This window comes from Sturnira hondurensis, unplaced genomic scaffold (assembly GCF_014824575.4).
Source record: "Sturnira hondurensis isolate 20B ecotype Veracruz unplaced genomic scaffold, ASM1482457v3 Scaffold0008196, whole genome shotgun sequence".
Classification (NCBI taxonomy): domain Eukaryota; kingdom Metazoa; phylum Chordata; class Mammalia; order Chiroptera; family Phyllostomidae; genus Sturnira; species Sturnira hondurensis.
In genome coordinates, this window is record NW_028080827.1 from 23,240,912 (window position 1) to 23,257,695 (window position 16,784).

The 16,784-nt window shown below is 46.6% G+C and overlaps 1 protein-coding gene across 1 annotated transcript in view; it reads right to left on the bottom strand.

The window, feature by feature from the left end:
* The window catches only part of NID2 (nidogen 2), a 59,347-nt gene that overhangs the window by 3,966 nt on the left and 38,597 nt on the right, over nt 1-16,784 (bottom strand). Inside the window, exons 9-16 of the mRNA XM_037054307.1 lie at nt 16,255-16,398; nt 12,920-13,039; nt 11,738-11,968; nt 8,103-8,324; nt 7,339-7,508; nt 3,129-3,258; nt 2,264-2,435; nt 1,425-1,582 (exon numbers count right to left, since the gene is read on the bottom strand). Of these exons, the coding sequence (XP_036910202.1) occupies nt 1,425-1,582; nt 2,264-2,435; nt 3,129-3,258; nt 7,339-7,508; nt 8,103-8,324; nt 11,738-11,968; nt 12,920-13,039; nt 16,255-16,398 (1,347 nt within the window). The remainder of the gene's footprint in view (nt 1-1,424; nt 1,583-2,263; nt 2,436-3,128; nt 3,259-7,338; nt 7,509-8,102; nt 8,325-11,737; nt 11,969-12,919; nt 13,040-16,254; nt 16,399-16,784) is intronic.

Genomic DNA, 16,784 nt, shown 5'->3' on the forward strand with positions numbered 1-16,784 from the left:
ATCAAAACAGGCAAGTGAGATACTTCCATATCATGGGGGGAAAACTCGCAAAAAATAATAGTGGCAGGTAGAGTCTGTCTTAAAGAATAAGAAATAAATACTTTATTCTCATTGCAGTGATACAAATTAAAAATTAAAAAACCTTGTTCTATGACCAGTCTTTAACTTGTTTAATAGCATTCTATTTTTTAATAGAGTTCAAACTCTTAATCCTTTCTTGAAAGAAAGGATTGCATTTACACAAATCTGGCCAAGTTTCTCCCAAAGTAGGGTGTTAAATAAACTTTTTTTTAATTGATAAAATTTCAAGTGTTGGGGTGTCAAACTCATTTTCATTGGGGGCCACGTCAGCCTCATGGTTGCTTTCAAAGGGCCGAATGTCATTTTAGGACTGTACAAATGTAACTGCTCCTTAACAGTTAGGTGAGAGCTCAGCGCTGCCGCCAGGTAGGAACAGGGTGCAGGGCAGGGATTCAGCCCACGGTCCTTGTGTTTGCCACCTGTGTGTTAGATCATAAATGATAACATTCGGACAAATATGTGCCCTTTGTAAGTAATGTATAATCAATGTAGCATTTTAACTAAAATCTAAGGTTTTTTTTTTAAATGCTGTATTTCTAGGTAGGAATAAAAAGTAAAGTGGCAACATGGCTCATATTTTTCAATGCAAAGGAAGTCCATCATGAAGATTTTGCGATAGCTAAGTTAAAAATTTCCAAGTTTCACATTTCTTATGGAACCTGGATTTAAATTTCAAATACTTCAAAGAAATGTAACTTGTTTGGGCAACTGGGTTATAATAGTGATCTCTGCATTATAGTCCTTTTTATTAGATTTTTAATTCTTCAAGAACTGCCTTGTTCATATTCTTTAGTTTATAACAAGATGTATAGCATCTTTTCAGTTTTGCTAATAGTGAAATCACACAACAGAACCCAAAATTGCTGCTGAAGGAAACAACGCTGCCACATCACTTTTCAGAGAATTTCCTGGATAGTAACATACTGTCTGCTGAAGAGACATTTATAAATTTATAATACTGGCCAAAGAAAAAACCACCTGTAGCCTCTTGTTCACTTATCGAAGTCTGTCCATTCTAACAGTGGGTAATGTTTCTTTTTAACTTAAAAAGTCTGCCAAGTGCTCATGGCGGGGAATGGCATGCAGTACAGAAATGAGTTGGCCGTAATACTAGCCCTGAAACTTAACTGCCTGATTCGCATGCACACCCTAAAACACTAGGAATTTCATTACAAAGTGTTCTTTTAAAGTTTATATACCAAAGTAGTTGATTATATATGCTGTGCAGTTACAAATTTAAGCCAGAAGATCTAAAAGATGGGATTTGGTTTTGTTGTAGAATCTGTTGAGTGTTGGCACCACTGTAATGAAGCGTTGTGTCTGAGTTCCATCAGTAGTATTACCTGCATCTGCCCAGCAGAGCAGTTTGGACAAGGGGTCAAAGGTTAAACCATTGGGTAAGCCAATGTCTTGATTCACCAGAATTCTTCTGTGTTCGCCATCTAAAGATGACATTTCAATTTTAGGAGCTTCTCGATTCCAGTCTGTCCAGTACAAGTTGCTGTGGATAAATTAAATGGAATACAGAAAAATATATATTCCTCAATCTGTAGAAGAACTCAGATTTCAAAACCATCTTTGAGACTTTTTTCACTGAGTATTTCTGAGTCAAAAACAATTTGCTGAAGCTTAAGCTGAATGTTTTCTTTACTACTTGAAGGGTTTTTCTGGAATTTCATTTGGTAGAGGCCCCATTAAGTATGGCAAGAGTTTCTCAAGGTATAAATCCTCCCTGGTTCTAACAAGTACTGAGACACTGACCAAATTACATGTCCCAGGTGATGACCTTAGTAATTATGGACAGGGAACATGTTATTCTTGTTTTTTGTTACAATGAAAGTGAGGCCTAAGGAAGAAAATGCTGGGTATGCGAATTCTGGTTACTCTCACCAATTAATGACATAAACCCCACCATGGTTTTCACACTATGACTTCCTAATACGTTGCCAAAAGAGACCCACTTCATTCCTGTTCAAGTGTTAACCTCAGACAGGACTTAGCTCATCTGATAAGAAATAGAGTAGTGCCTGACACCTAGTGGATCCTCAGTAAATACTGCCGATCTGTTAAATTAATTTGAGCTTTTCTGCTTTTTGTTCTGACCCTCCCCACACCACATTAAATTCCAAGCACTTTAAATCAGGATCCGCAGGTAATAGAAAATCTGGGCACCCCAGCTGACCCCTGGATTGGATCCACAGCGATGGCTCGGGGGTTCACCAGGTCTGTGTGGAAGAGAGCCTTGCGCTCGGAACCGTCCAGCTTGGCCCTCTCTATCTTATCCAGGCCACTGTCCGTCCAGTACATCGTTCTACGAAAGTGGTCAATGGCAAGTCCTTCAGGGCTTATCAGACCTGGAAATTAAACAAAGGCAAGACTGGAGCAGAGGGATCTATGTTTGAACAGTTAAAAAAATGCAGTCCTGAGAGTCCCTAAGTGGGAAGAATCAGGTTAATGGAGGAACAGATTTTTTTTTTTTTTACTTTTCCCGCCACTTCTAGTTTTCTAGACCATCAATGTTCATCCTTTTTAATCTCATGACATACATCAATGACTACAATTCTGCAGCACACCAAAAAATACATTTTTGCCGATCTGATCCAAAAAAGTATAATTTTGATTCATTCACATTGGACAGCTATTGTGTTGGCTATTGTCATTTTTTTAATTTGACAGTCTAAGGGAAAAGAGGTCAGTGTCCCTGACTAAACAGTCAGGTGTTACACATTTTACAAATCCTTGTGGCCCACCAACCTGATGGCCCCAGGCATCCGCAGCATCAACTATGGCCACATCATTCTGCTGTGATCCCTTTCCATTGAATTCGCAATAGAAGGGGCCCACTGTAAAAATCAACTTTTCATTCCTTCTGTGTTTGTTTATAGAGCGTCTGTTTTTGTACAGCTAAAAAAAAGTGACATATAGGAAGAACTTAACTCCTCCTCCCATTACATAAAAGTAGACACTTGGCATAAAACAGGCAAGTATCTTGGACTTAGTAGAAGCAAATGAAATGCAAATTGTGTCTTCTGGGTGAAGCTGCTGACCTGAGGTAATGATTGTCTCAGGCTCTGCTCCCGGTTCCAGACTGGCACGGCTAATCGTCCGTCCAGCAACATCTGTCCAGTATACCTTCCTCTCCCGGCAGTCGTAGTCAATTCCCACAACTATGGAGCCCTATGTTGATGAACACACAGAATTGGAAGAATTAGGACTCTCGCATTCCCCGAGTGCATGCTCAGCTGCCTCGCTCATGCATGGCTGCAGTGAACAGCTCCGCACCAAAGTCTTACAGGCAACCAAGCTGAGTGGTTAGGCACGTAGGCTATGGAGGCCGACTTCTTGGAATCAAAGCTGGCCAGGCTTCCTCACTTAACTGGCTGTGTGACTGTGGTACTTGAGCTTTCTGGGTCTTGGTTTCCTTCTAAAATGAAGATAACAGTACCTACACTTCCTTTGTCTGCTATAAAAATTAATACCATAAATGCTTATGAAGTGTCCTAATAGGAAATTAATATGCAGTAAGCTCTCAATAAGCATTGTTATTGTTGGCAGTAAAAACAAAAGTTTTTCATGAAAAAAAAACTTTCATGGAAAAAAGCTCCTTCATTGATAGAAGACAAATGTTCATCTCAGGGCAGTAAGCCCTTACTACTGGGTAAAAACTGTGACTCCTTTAAAATGTCTTCAGCACTTTTTGAATGAGCCTTTCTAGAATTTGCCAACATAAAATCTACTCCCCTGCCCTGAGATAGGAGTGAGACCTTTCTCCTAGGTGAGATGCAGTCACCCTCACCCCCATCTCTGCCTCTCATTGCAAAGCAGTTGGTTGGTCACTTGTACTCATAGGTAAAAGATGGTTTGAGCGGTTAAGGAACTGGGGAATGGCAGTCACCCAGCTTCTGGCTAGGAAGGTCCCCCTGTTCCTTATTGCTAAATAACTTGCAAAGTCTTGTTTAAAATGCTGAGTCAGTGATACTCCCTTCCAAATCTCTGCATAGTACTTGCTTCATTCAATTTCCAGCCCAAGTTCCTCCTTTGAGAAGCCCAGCAGATGTGCAAAGCCAACATCTAGGGATCATCTGGCTGTCCCTGAGGTCATGCCAGCTCCTGCTTGCCTGACAAAGCCTGGGGCTGGCCTGCCCTACGCCTCTGGGAGAGGAGTCAGTACGAGAAACACTGAACAAGCAGGATTTGGCTCCCGTGGACAAGGGAATAGTTTATAAGGAGGGTGGGTGCCTGAAGGTCAAGTACAGTTTTACTCAAAAACAAAAGTACTTCCGCCAAGATGGAGGCATAGGTGGAAACACTGTGCCTTCTCCCACAACCAAGTTTGAACACAACAAAGGCTTGGAGAACTAGGACACACCCAAAGACCATAAAACGGAATTATACGGAAGTCCGACAACTACGAACTGTTCAACGGGGAAGGTAAGAGAGGCGGAGCCAGCAGCGGAGCTGGGTCGGGCAGGACAGATCCCCCGACCCAGGCGCGCAGGCAGCCCGGAACCAGTCGGGGTGTGGGGCAGACTGACTGTGGTCGCACATTCGCGCACAGTGAGATGGACTGAGCAGGCCCCAGGGGGCGAACCCAGTGGTGGAGGGCTGACGGCGATGGCACACTCGTGTGCAGTGGAACGAAACTCGTGGGCCTGGTGACGGTGGTGGCTGCGGCGCCAGGGCCTTGGCCGCAAGCGGCAGATGGGAAGCCATTGTCCCTCTTTGACCCTGCCCCCACATACAACGTCACAACCCAGCTTCTGAGTTGCCCTGTTCTGGTGAAAACCTTAGGGCTCCGATCCTGCTATGGAACAGGCACAAACAGCCCAAAAGATGGTGCAAGAAGAACTCAAAGTCCCAGAGGCAATAACTCTAAGCGACCAAGAAATTGCCAGCCTCTCAGAAGCACAATTCAAGACACTATTTATCAGGATGCTCACAGAACTGGTAGATTATAGTCACAAATTAGAGGAACATAGTCACAAATTAGAGGAACATATGAAGGCTAAACTAATTGAAATGAAGGGAGATGCACAGGAAACCAATAGTGATGGAAAGGAAACTGGGACTCAAATCAATGGAATGGACCAGAAGGAAGAACAAAACATCCCACCAGAAAGGAATGAAGAAATGAGAATTCAAAAAAATGAGGAGAGGCTTAGGAACCTCCAGGACATCTTTAAACGTTCCAACATCCGGATTATAGGGGTACCAGAAGGGGGAAAGAAACAGCCACGAGTGGAAAACTTATTTGAACAAATAATAAAGGAGAACTTCCCCAGTCTGGCAAAGGAAATAGACTTCCAGGAAATCCAGGAAGCTCAGAGAGTGCCAAAGAAGTTGGACCCAAGAAGGAACACACCAAGGCACATCATAATTACATTAGCCAAGACTAAAATGAAGGAGAGAATCCTAGAAGCAGCAAGGGATAAGGGGACAGTCACCTACAAAGGAGTACCCATCAGACTGTCAGCGGATTTCTCAAAAGAGACCTTACAGGCAAGAAGGGGCTGGAAAGAAGTATTCCAAGTCATGAAATCCAAAGACCTACAGCCAAGATTGCTTTATCCAGCAAAGCTTTCATTTAGAATGGAAGGTCAGATAAAGTGCTTCTCAGATAAGGTCAAGTTCAAGGAGTTCATCATCACCAAGCCCTTATTACATGAAATGCTAAAGGGACTTATATAAGAAAAAGAAGATGAAAAATATTAACAGTGAAAGGACAGCAAACACACAGTTATTAACAACCGCACCTAAAACAAAAGCAAACCAAGAGGACAGCTAGATCAGGAGTGGAACCATAGAAATGAAGAACACATGGAAGGTTAGAAACAGGGGGGTGGGAGGGGGAGAAGGGGGGAGAAGGCACAGAAAATAGCATAGATGGTAGGCAGAAAATAGATAGGGGGGAGGGCGAGAATAGTGGGGGAAATACAGAATCTAAAGAACTTGAGACACGTGGTTATAAACTAAGGGGGGGAGAATGGTGGGGGAGGGAGTGTGTGGGTGGAAGGGAATGAAGGAGGGAATAGAACAACTGTAATGGTATAATCAATAAAATATATTTTTAAAAAAACAAAACTAAAAAGTATCTGTCTCGGGCAAGAATGCACATCATATGGGCTTCCATTAACCCAGGGAGTCATGGGATCTGTTAACCCATGTAATGACTTCAAAATTACTCAGAGAAAAAAGTCCCAGTTTAAGTAAATTTCCCCACCATGTACGGATAGCCCATGTTCCAGTTCTGTTCCAGTTCCTCCACCACCCTGTCCTCACGAGAGTTGGGTCCAGAAACGCAGTGAAGCCATTTGACGAGGCTAGGATTAAATAGATGTGTAGCTTGTGGTAACTTCTAAGTTCCCACCTCTTTCACTGGAACTTTTATAAAAAGAGCATGCCAGTGTTTGCTAAGAAAACACACAAAAAAACCCTCAAATCAAAAAAAAAGGGAAAGGGAAAGGCATTGTTTACTGAACACTGGCTGCTTCTAAACTTTTTTGGAACCAGATAAGGAGTTAGTGCATCAACAGAAGTAACTGCAAACACGGACACTGCTCTTCTTTCTCAGAGATAAGCAAATACCCGGAGTGTAAAGTTTGGAAATGGAATCAGACCATTTTCCATTATACGTGTCACTGTCTTTCTGGTGAACTCCCTGCTCTTTTCTTCATTTTAGAGAAGAAATCCCTCCTCCAAAATGGAGTGCCTTGAAAATAGGGAGGCTGCTGGCTCAGGAAGCTGCAAGCATCCTCTAGGGAAAGCTCCATCCACTCCTTTTCCAGCATCACACTCTCCCCAAATCTTCGTCTATGAAGGAACCAGAGAAGTTGAGAAAAGAACCACAATGGGAGGGGAGAGGGCTGCAACAATGAGGCATTGTAGGGTTTCCATCTGGGGTTCTCCACTGACGCAGCCTGCAGCTATTCCAGTGGTTTCAGTTCTGGTCTCTGGAAACGTCTGGGCATTGAAAGAACCCTGGGGACTTGGGTTAAGAGTCTGTCGGTTCTCCCTTGGATTAGCATATTGCCTCAGCATCCTGACAACCCTGAAATGCCCCATGCCCTGGCCGCATGTCTGAAACCCCATGAACCAATGAGCCTGCAGAGTCCGAGCAACACAGCCGCACTTTTTGTGGTGCTGGTGTCAGGCCCATGGAGATAGACTGCAGCCCAGAAATCCTCAGAACCTCCCTCCATGTCAGGCCTTTCATCCGACTCCATGCAGCTCCGCCCCCACAGGAGAAAGCCATTTTACATGCAGTGACAGCAGGGTCCTGGCCGTGTCCTTCTGAAGCCTGGTACCATTGAGGGGCAAGGAGCCAATCTGCTGGCCCTGGGCATAGATCAGGAAGGTGCCCACAGACGGAGGGGTCACATCAGGCCGGGGCGCGGGCCAGACCGAGGGTGGAGCAACCGTGGGTATACCTGCATGTGAAAGAGGAGGTCGATGAGCGGAGAGGGAAGGAAACAAGGGTGGGTGGGAGAGAGAGGAGAGGTTCTTTTCCCACAGACCAGAGCCTCCAAAAACATCAAAAGTCCTCAAACCTAGACAGATGTGCTCCAGATGTTCCTTTAAATTCTAATTCCTAGGTTTTTTTTCAAGGATCAATTATGTAAATCACTGCCAATTAGTAAGGAGGAAAACAACACATTTCCTTCAGAACAAAGCAGGTTTGGGTTTTTTTCTTTTTAAGGGGGAAAACCCAGGGCCAGTGTTGTGTCAGCTTCTCTTTGGGCCCCAGGGTGACACACATCCCCTCTCACCCTGGGCTGGGGAAGGGGAGTAACTGCCTGCTGAACTGAGTTCCAGATGTTCTAATTACAGAAACTGCTAATGACCAAACCAAACATTAAATCCACAGTGGGGTCTCGGGGGATCAGATGATAAACCCACAGCCCAGTAGTGACTTCTTTCTCTGGGTCTGCTGGCCCCACGTTTGCCCATCTTCACGCACAGCCTCCCTGCAGAGAAACCTCAGACGCAGCTGAGGCGAGTGAGAGCCGCCCCTGGGTGCTTACATGCAGGGGCGACGCCTGTCTGGGAGCGGGTGCCCTCCACCTCTCTGCCGTCTTTGTCCACACACCAGCAGAAGTCACTAGTCCCGTGGCACTGCATGGGGATGAAGTGGCCCAGACGGTCGCACTGGGGCACATACTGGTCGTCCCTGGGCGTGCCGCCGTAGTGCTCCAGCAGGTTTGCCCTCCAGCGCTCACAGACAGTCGGGGCCCTCTGGGTGGGTGCTGAACAGACGGGACAAAAAGGGCCTTTGACTGTGAGCCTAGGACAGAGTGCAGCACGTGGCTCGAGGCCCCCAGGCCTGGCCTCCTGGCCCTCATCCTCAGAAGCCTCGGCCAAGCCCCTGAGCACCGGGCCAGAGCGGCAAAGTTCTCCACAGGAACCAGGAGAAGCAGGTCATCTTGATGCTGTCTTCCCAGGCCAGAAGGACCTGCCACCAAGGCCCCACCACACGAGGAAAGAACAAGAGAAGGTTAGATCAGGGGCCCAGGACTCACTCGCCCTGGGGAGGGGGACGATCTCCTCCAGACATGAGAGGGCCACAGGAACACCGCCCGGGCCCAGGGCCTCTGCTAACAGAACACGTGGGGCTCAGTGGCCTACGATGCCTAAACCCAGCATTTATTTTCTCACTTGCTTCAAACTCTAGGACTTGTATCTCAGGGTTATCTTGTGGCTGACTGGCTACTGTTTGTCTGACAAAGCATCAGTGAATGTCCGACTTATGTGGCCCCCGGTATCTGTCCGTTGGAAGACTATATTGTGTTAAAGTATAACTTACTGTAATCGGGACTTGGGAGCACAGTGGCAGTGGTGACACTCCAGTTCCTAGTGGTCCTCTGGCCACACTTCCTGAGATTACCTCAAAACTGAACCTTCTTCTGTGGGCTCCACCTCGCCACCATGTTGCTCTGTCCCCTCCCTCCAGCATCCTCCCCCACTTCCCTCCCTCCTCGTTCACCACCAGGCTGGAACGACCTCCCAGTAGCTCCTCCTGCAGGGCAGCTTCTCTACCTGCAGTGCTCCCAGGCTGCTTTGACAGGGCCACCACGGCTCTGTTTCAAACACGGCAGATCTCTGCGAGGACTTTGCTATCACTGCCGAAACAACTCTCACAGCCATCTGTGGTAGGGTCACCTGAAGGAACTGAAATAGAAAGTACTTCCTTTTTCTTTCTCGCAACTCAAAGCCTATGGTATGTAGAACCATTCAGCCAAATATCTACTTGACACCACCGTTTGGATGTGCAACAAGTCTCAGAGGAGAACTAACAAGAACGGCCCCCAACTCTTCCTTACTAGTAAACTGCACCTCCATCTTTGCATTGCTCGGACCCAGTCATCCCAGACTCCCTTCTTCCTGTCACTTGCCACACGTCAAGAAATGTCAGAGGTGCCTTCCAAATACACTCAGAGTACCCACTCACCTCGCCCGACCCTGTCATCCTGGTCGAAGGCCATCACCTCATGCCAGGATCACCACGATAGCCTTCTCACTAGTTTCCCTGCTTCTACTTCCCTGCTCCTTCAGGTAAACTCAACCAGCAGCCAGAAAGAGTCCCTTTAAAACCCGGTTATTTCATGTCCTTCCTTTGGTCAAAACCTCCAACAGCTTCAAAGAACCAAGTTGGAAGTACTCAGTTGGGCTCCAGCACCTACCGTTCCTCTGGGAAAGCAGGGAGGTGGTGGATAAGATCCTCGGGGCTCAAACCCAACCGGCTCAACTGCAAGACTCACCCGATTTGGGGGCAGCAGATGCCTTTCAGACTGTCTCCGCAGCCCATAACCCATGGGAAGCACAGGTTGAGACCTCATGGAGACGGGAAGACTCTGACTTCCTCACCCAGGTGTGTCTCAGTGAACCCAGAGAGGGAAACACCACTTCGTCAAACACTTACTGCCCATCGCAAGGGTGGGAGAGGGGGGCTGTCCCCTGGAGAAGTTCCCAACACTGCCGCAGGCCCACATTCCAAACTCAGGGAATCCATTCTTGGTTCGGGGGACCACCCAACGAGGAACATCTCTTTGTTTGGAATGAGGACACCCAGCACAGTCAGCTTCTGGTAAATGGGTGCCACCCCTCATTCAACATGTGGGCAGCCCTCTCATTCCTTACTATTTGTAGCTCCTTCCCAATCCAACCATGGAATTATTTTTCTTCTGTTTCTGGTCGGCCAGGTTTTAAATATTTTGAAATCATGGGCAGAAAGTATTCTCTCCTCCTTCAAGCTGACCCTGTGATGCAAATGAGACTAGTCAGACACGGCAGCCAGGAGGAGCATCTTGGCCGTGGGAAGGAGTCTGTCCAGAAGAGCATGACCTTCTTTTAGTCATTAACTTCCCCTTCTATTGGCTCCCTTTTGAATCGCTGTCCTTAACACATGCTTGTCGTGATAAACAATAGACTACTGAACTGTTCTCCTAAGGAAACTCCCAACCATCGGATTTCTTCAACTCCCAGCTGGAGTTAGAACCAAGGTTTTTAAAACAGTAGGCATGAGTTTCTCTGTGTTCATTTTTTGGAGGGGACAGGGAGGTATGCAAAATCTTTTCCTAAAAATAGGGACAGAGAATAGGAACTAGGAGTGTCACTGTGCAAACAAGGGCAGCTAGATTACGCATTACCAGTTTTTACCTACGTGAGTCTTAGAATCACTGATGTCCTGGCCATAACAATATTATTAAAAGGATCAAAACTGGTGGTAATAAAAAGCCAAGGCTAGTATTTATGAAACCCTTTTCAATGCTAAAAATGGATCTTTAAATAGCAAGCTCATTGACACAAATTATTTTAGTGAAAGTGGCATCATACCAATCCTACAGGCTTCATGATAAAGTTCTTCTGTATTTATTTTTAAAGTTCTTCCCATCTCTGAACAGTTCAGCAAGGAGCAGAAGCCTGCCTTGGCAGCCTGTGGTTGGCACAAACTGAGACTCAATAGCCACGCCCCATCTGGATGGGGAGTGCCCAGATGATAACAGGCACATCTGTCATCAGCGTCTAGGATCACGTGGGCTAACCAGACAGGTCCCTGCCTCTCTTCCGAAGGCAGCTGGACAAGGGTGATCCCCCACGGACACGCTGGGCTGGCCAGAGAGGGCTGGGGTTGTTAGCTTCAGGCAAACTAGCTGGACCCACCCACCAGTGACACACTTCTTTTTCCTAATGGTATTAAAACAGCCTTCAGACAGTTCCCTGCAATTCAGAAGGCAAAGTTGAGTGATACAAAGTTCCTTGGGAAGGCAGTTTTTCTTTTGGACAAAAAGCCAGTCTGGCCAGATCCTCCAGCTCTAATATCTCTAAGCTGCCCTAGCAGGTCTAAAGCAGTGGCCTCAGCCTGACCTACACACTCCATCTCGACTTCTAGTCCTATACTAGACCAGGGTCGAGGAGGCTGGAGTACAATGCATGGCAGTGACCTCATATGTCACATGTACATGTCTCTATGTCTCTGTAACGTGAATGTGCAAGTAGGTGTGCACATCATTCAAGTGTTCCTAGGAGGAAGAGGATGGTACTCAGCCCTGAGTCTGCATGGTCTGGGCAGGGGTTATAACCTACCCCACAGCCCATGCCATTCTGCTTCACGAGCCCCCAGGCCTAACCAGGCACAAGGTTCCCTTTCAGACTGGCTCACCTGGTGGTCCACAGTGAGGCGGATTAGAGCCGGGTGGTGTCCGGGTACCAGGGACTTCGTGACCATCAGGGCTCACGCACCAGCAGAAGCCGGTGCCGCCATGACACTGCAGCGGCAGGAAGTGGCCCTGCTCATCACACTGGGGGATGTGGACCCTGGCACCAGGGTAGGCATGCTGAGCCTGGGCATCGCGCTGCTGACGTTCACAGGTTTTCAGTCCTGACGTGGTGTCTTCCAGGGCAGGGGCAGAGGAGACACAAAGCAGGGACAGAAGGCATTGCAACCCAGACAGTATTACGAGCCAACCTCAAGGTCTCCTGTCTGAGGTTTTCTCTTCTATAATTGGAAGGCAGCATAATGTGGGAAAATTAGCAAATTACTGGTGTTTTGGAGTCCTGGGTTCTTGTTTTAGCTATAGTACTACCTACCTAATGTCTTCCTAATTCTCACAGTTTACCCAATAAGTCCCTAGTCAAACTATACTGTAAAACGGCCCCTCCCCTCAGCCCTCCAGCTCCTATTGCTGTCTGAATAAAATGAAGAGCAAGTGTGCCTTCTGTCCAAACACCCCAACAAGACCAGAGAAAACAAGCCAAGCTCTGTGCATCCCCTGCAGTCCAGAATTTAAGTCTGAGAAGCTCCAGGTCAACAGCTATCGCTAGATTGCACCATGCTGCCCAAGTTCTAGAGCAGTCACGTGGGAGCTTGCTGCCTGCTCACCAGTGCACATGACTCCTGTTGAGTAAACTTGAGCTCAACGCTTCTTCTAAATCACACTTATCGAGGCAAAGCAGATCACTAGGGCAATTACCCAGAACTGCTGCTAGGCTGGACAACAGATGGGTCACATTCCAGGTCTCCCAGAAAGCCAACAGCCAGTGAACTCTCAGAAACCCAAGCAACTGGTGGTTAACTGAGGGAAAGATCCAGAGCCTGAAGATCTACTAACTACGGCCTTAGACCTGGATAAATCAAGAGTGGGCTGAAATGCTGTAGAAAAATGCTGTCTTTTGCCATGTATAACATACTTTGTACCCACATTGTTGTGGGAAAAATAAGGATGCACATTATGCATGGGTATAATAATCCAGTGCCTCACACGCACAAAAACATGGGTGTGCATTATACACAGGAGTAAGGAGTTGGGAGTTCTCGGTGCCTAATCTGACCTCCAAACCTCACCAGGTGTGCACTGAAGTCCATCCCCATGGTAGCCAGGTTGGCAGCGGCAGGAGAAGGAGCCGGGGGTATTGTAGCAGGTAGCCGACGGGTGACATCTGTTTTCCAAGCATTCATCAACATCTGCAAAGGTCAGAACAGGGACAGAGGGAGGGCGGGGAGGGGAGGGACAGCGTGACTTCACTGCACTCGGTCTGTGCTCTACCTGGCCTTTCCTACCGAGGATCAACAGTGAGGGCTCAACTTCAGAAGACCTTTGGGCAGGAGCAGAAATACGACACCGAAAGGCAAGCCTAACCATACATGGTCGGGGTCATGTGAGCTAATCCATTAGGGTGTTCAGTGTAGAAGTCAAATGTGTGGTCACTCGAGAAATAGATCCTGCAGTACATTTCCCAGGCGGCTTTCATCCGCAGTGAAGTCCAGGAAGTTATTACCTGGGCACTAACCTTTAGACCACAAACTATATTCGCTTCCTTTCGGTAACACTACAATAACTGTGTGCAACAATAGCTTTTCCCTCTCATTGTTGGCTCTGTCTCCCAGTGGGACTGACTTACAGATGCACAGAAGCCCTGAGAGGCCCCAGATAATTTTTCAACTAAGAAGCACTAACCTAAGAAGTCTTGCCTAATCCCAGCGCTACAGTCTAGGATGCCCAGTCCATCAGCAATTTTCCTTGCTTTCTATGTTTAGAAGAAATAGAATAGTATAAGAAAACTATTATCAGAGGTTTTGAAACAACCCATAAAAAAACTTAAGCTTATCAGGCTTGTAAAGTGCAAGTGCAAACAACTCAGGAACCCTGCCTCCCCAAACACACACACGTTTTCTCCGTGGTACCATGAGAATGTTCCTATTTCTCAAAACTACAACATCCTAAAACTTCAAACAAAAGCCAACATATATTCCTTTTATTTACTGAAATCAGCACATGCTGAAAATTAGCAAGGCACTTCCCCTCCAACCCCCCAAAAAAAGAAAAAAAAATTCTCTACGAGTCTAACTGTTAAAAGCAATGCCCAGTGGTTGAGATAAGGTGCCTGTGAAGACAGGAAATCTTTCCGAGTTAAGAGGATGATACAGGTGTAGGTTTGCTCAAGGCTCCACTGCAAATAGTCACATCCCCAGTGACACCCCAAAACTGTTTTCATAATGTGTAAACAGGAGATGGCACATTTTGGCATGGAATAATCCGTGTAAGACTTAGAAAACAGGAATCCCAAAGATATGCATTGCGGCAGTGGGGGACAGCCCACGCACGGCAGGGACACATCGGACCTGGGAAGCTGGAGACTTACAGCCCTTAATTTGACATGAATTGGCTGAGGACAGATGTGGCTCCTTGCCCAACCTCCCGTGACCGAGATGGAATCTCCTCTAGTGTTAGCAGTGCCACCCAAGCTGTGACCACACTCTCAGCCCCTTGCCCATGACCGAGGGCCTGTCCCCAGGTACCAGTTAGCAGACATACTGGACATCCAACACAGACATTCTGTTCACAGCAGAGGAATTTTTTACATTCTAATTAGCAAATTAACATTTTGCTTATCCTCAGTCTCAGGGGAGGTAAATCAATATAAATTAGTTCCCTTAAGTCCCCCCAAATCCTGACTGCTCGACACAGCAAGTTGAACACCACCCAGAAAGGCTCTGCTCGAATGAGCAGTTGGCCCCCATGCTCAGCTTCCTTTCTCCTTCAAAGGCAGATGTAGTTACAAATTCATCTGCAAGGTAAGAAACAAACAAAGTTTTCTGGCTGGCTCCTCCGTTAACCCAAAATAAACCAAAGGAACACAATGACAACAAAAACCTTATCTCCAATCTAATGAGTTTGAGTTCTGTATTGCCATATTTAATGATCCCTGAGATTTGGCCCTCTGCCTCTTCTAAAGCAAGGTTCAAATTCCCACTTGGGCAAAGCTGGTGACCATCCGGTTCCTTGGGCCTGGAAGAGGCTATAAAACCAAAGCTATGAAAATATCCAGCCAAACGCAGGAAATTAAAGCTATTCATAAAACGTATGCTAAAAGTACTTCTCATGGTGACAGGAACCCAGGCAATGACAGGAAGCAGGAATTCCTGAGACACAGGGTGTATTTCTAGAACCCAATCAGTCTCTTGTGATTATTTTTGAGAGAGGACTCCCTACAGCTACCCAATTACTTCTGTTCTTCAAGCCTAGGGCCTAGAATCCTGCTCAGACCTCAAAGGGCAGCCGCCCTCCCACAGACACTGAAGTCTGGACAGACAGTCACTGTTATGAATGACCAACAGGGAAAAATCCCTGCAGAGGCTAAAAGCATCACGAATGAGAAACTTGTCCCCCCAAAGCTGGAGAAGGTTAAAGCTCCCTGAAGCGCAGTCCGGGACACCTCCTTGGAGGACCTCGCACCACAATAGAAAACTGGAGTCCTGTCAGCCTCCCAGGGTCTGCTCAGAGCAGGCTCTGGCCCCTCAGGAGTGCAAACACTGAGGGGTTCAGCAGTAACTGGAGCTTTTTTCCTTAATCCCCACCTGAGAACATGCTTATTGATTTTTAGAGAGCAGGGAAGGGAAGGAGAGAGACAGAGAGAGAAACTCAATCAGTTGCCCTCTTGCTCAAGCCCTAACAGAGGACCAAACCTGCAACGCAGGCATGTGGCCTGACTGGGAATTGAACCCGTAACCTTTTGCTTCATGAGACAACACTTTAAGCAAGGGATCCACCCAGCCAGGGCATAACTAGAGCTTTTGTGTAGAAGAATTCTCTCCTATGTCACAGGATGTCAGGTGTCAGGAAAGTGTGAAAAGACTTCCAGCTCCCTGTCGAAGGAGGGGCTTTCCTTGTACCCCTAGGGGAGGGGGAGCATCTACGCTTAACAACGGCTGTCAAGGACCTTTGGGGGCAGGCGAGGACAATGTAGAAGGCAGAGTAGACTTCCTCTACCACTCAGATCTCAAAGGATGGCACAGCCTCAGCATAATTCTCCTTTCTATCATCCATTAAGCTGGCAAAAAAAACTGTTTGGAAAATGTGTTAAAAATCTTCCACTTTGAGTTCATTCTTTCATGCTTCAACATTCTTCTCATTGTCCTAATTCTGAGCCCACACCCCAAACCAGCTGAAATCGCTTTGAAACAAACCCAACCAAATGGACCCTAGTTCCCCCCTCCCCCTCCAAACTGTCCTCACAAACCTAACCAGAATACACCTTACTCCTTAAATCACTGCCTTAGATTAACATCTGCCAACCTCATGGATCAATGGAGATCATTAAGAAGACAGACACTTGTCTGTCTGTTTTATACACAGAGTGCTAGAGGACTCCATGAAAGACAAAGAGGATGGCTCTTATCCACACAGCTCCGTCCATCTCCCTGGTACCCAGATGCACACCTGCAGGTGTAGTCTACGCCTGTCCCTGGATGACAATGAGCTGTTGTATCACACTTGTGGGTCCCATCATAGCAAGGATTCACTGGCACAGGGGCTGAGTCTTCTGAGTAGGGAGAAGAAATAAAAAACAAAAGCAAAATCTGGCTGTCGTTGAAGAGAATGGCACAGGAAGAAGATCCAAGAGATGCTGGAAATAACTGTACACTGTCTGTGTGTGGGGGCCCGTGTGGCAACCTCACCAAGTTGTTACTACCCAAAGCTAGGATGGATTATTTGCATTGTACTTTAAAATTCTAGAATGGCTTCCTTTTGCCTACTTTACATACAACTAACCTTTTCTTTCATACAGCAGACTTGTGTCCAGGAACTAAAAATATCCAGTACATCACATCCTTTTATATAAAAATGCTTTTGGTTTATCATCTCATGTGATTCTCAGGGTAATTCTTTAATAAGGTAGGCTGTCATCCCCATTATCAGTAATTTTTA